The sequence below is a fragment of the Sorghum bicolor genome, chromosome 2 (genome assembly GCF_000003195.3).
Source record: "Sorghum bicolor cultivar BTx623 chromosome 2, Sorghum_bicolor_NCBIv3, whole genome shotgun sequence".
Taxonomy (NCBI): domain Eukaryota; kingdom Viridiplantae; phylum Streptophyta; class Magnoliopsida; order Poales; family Poaceae; genus Sorghum; species Sorghum bicolor.
In genome coordinates, this window is record NC_012871.2 from 67425870 (window position 1) to 67427929 (window position 2060).

The 2060-nt window shown below is 50.9% G+C and overlaps 1 protein-coding gene across 1 annotated transcript; it reads left to right on the forward strand.

Moving 5' to 3' along the window:
• LOC8074215 (isoprenyl transferase) lies at positions 229-1571 on the forward strand. The gene is made up of 2 exons (XM_002460626.2): positions 229-754; positions 874-1571. Exons 1-2 carry the CDS (start codon positions 332-334, stop codon positions 1408-1410), a joined length of 960 nt encoding a protein of 319 aa, XP_002460671.2. The 5' UTR covers positions 229-331; the 3' UTR covers positions 1411-1571.

Consider the following 2060-nt stretch of genomic DNA (forward strand, 5'->3'; position numbering starts at 1 on the left):
AAGATGGATATACATACCTTTATTTTCTAATAATAAGACACAATCATCAATATAATCAATGGTAATTGATTGATAAATGAAAGTATTTAATGTAGTTAAAGCTGTTTTTAATCTCTAGAATCGCTTATATTTCAGTACAACTTTCAAATGACATAATGCGCTATATTATAAAACGTAGAGAGTATATATATATATTGCCATAAGAAAACCCCGGTCTTCACTGTGGAGGCGAGCATTCTTTTTTTTTGAAGGGAAGGAGGCGAGCATTCTTCGAGAGTGAGCAAGAGATTAGTCACGACTTATAACCAGATTCTCCACAGGTAGGAATAGGATGATGATGAACGCGCAACACTACTCTCCATCTGCCGGCGCCGTCGTCGCTTGGCATCGTCGTCCGGCTCCATCACCCGCCATCTCGCGCTGCGCTCGCATTATCCGGCCGTCTCCACTCGCTCTGTCGTCGGCCGCGGCGACCACGGGCACGCGCACCGCCCCGGCCACGACGCCCGATCCCGAGGCGCCGCCGCTCCAGCGGCTCCTCCGCAGCGGGGTGCGGGCGGAGTCGCTGCCGCGGCACGTCGGGCTGGTGATCGACGGGCACGCGCGATGGGCGCGCGCCCGGGGGCTGTCGGTGTCGGAGGGCCACGCGGTGGGGCGGCGCACGGTGGAGCGCACGGTGCGGCTGTCGCGAGCGTGGGGCATCCGCGCCCTCACCGTCTTCGCCTGCTCCCACGAGAACATGACCCGCCCCAAGGCATGCAATGCATCATCCATGGCTGTCGCCTAGCTACGCCGTCCATCAGCAGGCCACTTCACTTTTCTGTAACGTATAGGAGGAGCCTGACGCGGTGGTTCTCGGAATTCCATTCGCAGGAGGAGATCGACTTCTTCATGAAGCTGTACAAGGGGTTCATCCGTGACAACGTCGACGAGTTCTGCAGGGAGGGAATCCGGCTGCACCTCATCGGCGACTCGCCGGGGCGGCCAGCGTCGCTGCTGCGCGCGGCGAGGGAAGCCCACGAGGCCACGCGGGGCAACTCGGAGATGGTCCTGATGCTGGCGATCGGCTACAGCGGGCGGCGGGACATCCTGCGGGCGTGCCGAGAGCTCGCCGCGGAGGTGCAGCGCGACCTGCTGAGGCCCGAGGACATCGACGAGGCGCTCATCGCCGGGAAGCTGGGGACCAGCGTCGCCGCCGGCGGCGAGCTCTCCTGCCCCGACCCCGACCTCGTCATCAGGACCAGCGGCGAGCTGAGGCTGAGCAACTTCCTGCTGTGGCAGTCCGCGTTCTCGGAGCTCTTCTTCTCTGACGTCATGTGGCCGGATTTTGGAGAGGACGAGTACCTCCGGGCGTTGCGTTCCTACCAGACCAGACGACGGCGCTTCGGTCAACGAATTCCGTGTCCCTAAACAATAAGCGCCTGTAATTTGGAAGTCCGGTTTTGGACTCGAAATCATCGTAAATTACAGGCCCATAAATTTTTACAACTCGATCTAGAAAAATACTATTTGGATGAGTGATGAGCCCACTTATTTTACTGTTGTATTAGGCCAAAACCGGTGTATTTAAAGTATTACAAAGAGCAATACAAAGCATCGAGCAAATAAAATTATACTCCCTTCATACTTATAAAAAAAGTCGTTTAGGACAACGCCACAGTCTCCAAAGTCTAACTTTGACTTCTTATTTTTTATAAAAATATTTATTAAAAAGTGGTATATGTATACTTTTAAAAAATTATTTTTCAATACACATCTATTCATATGGTTTTCATTTTTTCAAATTCAACAATTTAAAAGTTATTCATGATTTATATTCCCAATGTTTAACCAAAACTTTGTCCAGAATAACTTTCTTTGTGGATATGGAGGGAGTATATGAGAAACATGTAGTTTGTAGTAATCAAGAACATCGAGATAATGAGTCATCACATAGGGATATTACAAGGACAAGTTGCGATGCTTGTGTTCAGTTTAGTGTCAACAAAGAGGTTGGAGATTTGGAAAGTGCAGAAGATTATACTTGATCGCAATCAATATCTGGCTAGTCTAGTCCAAAT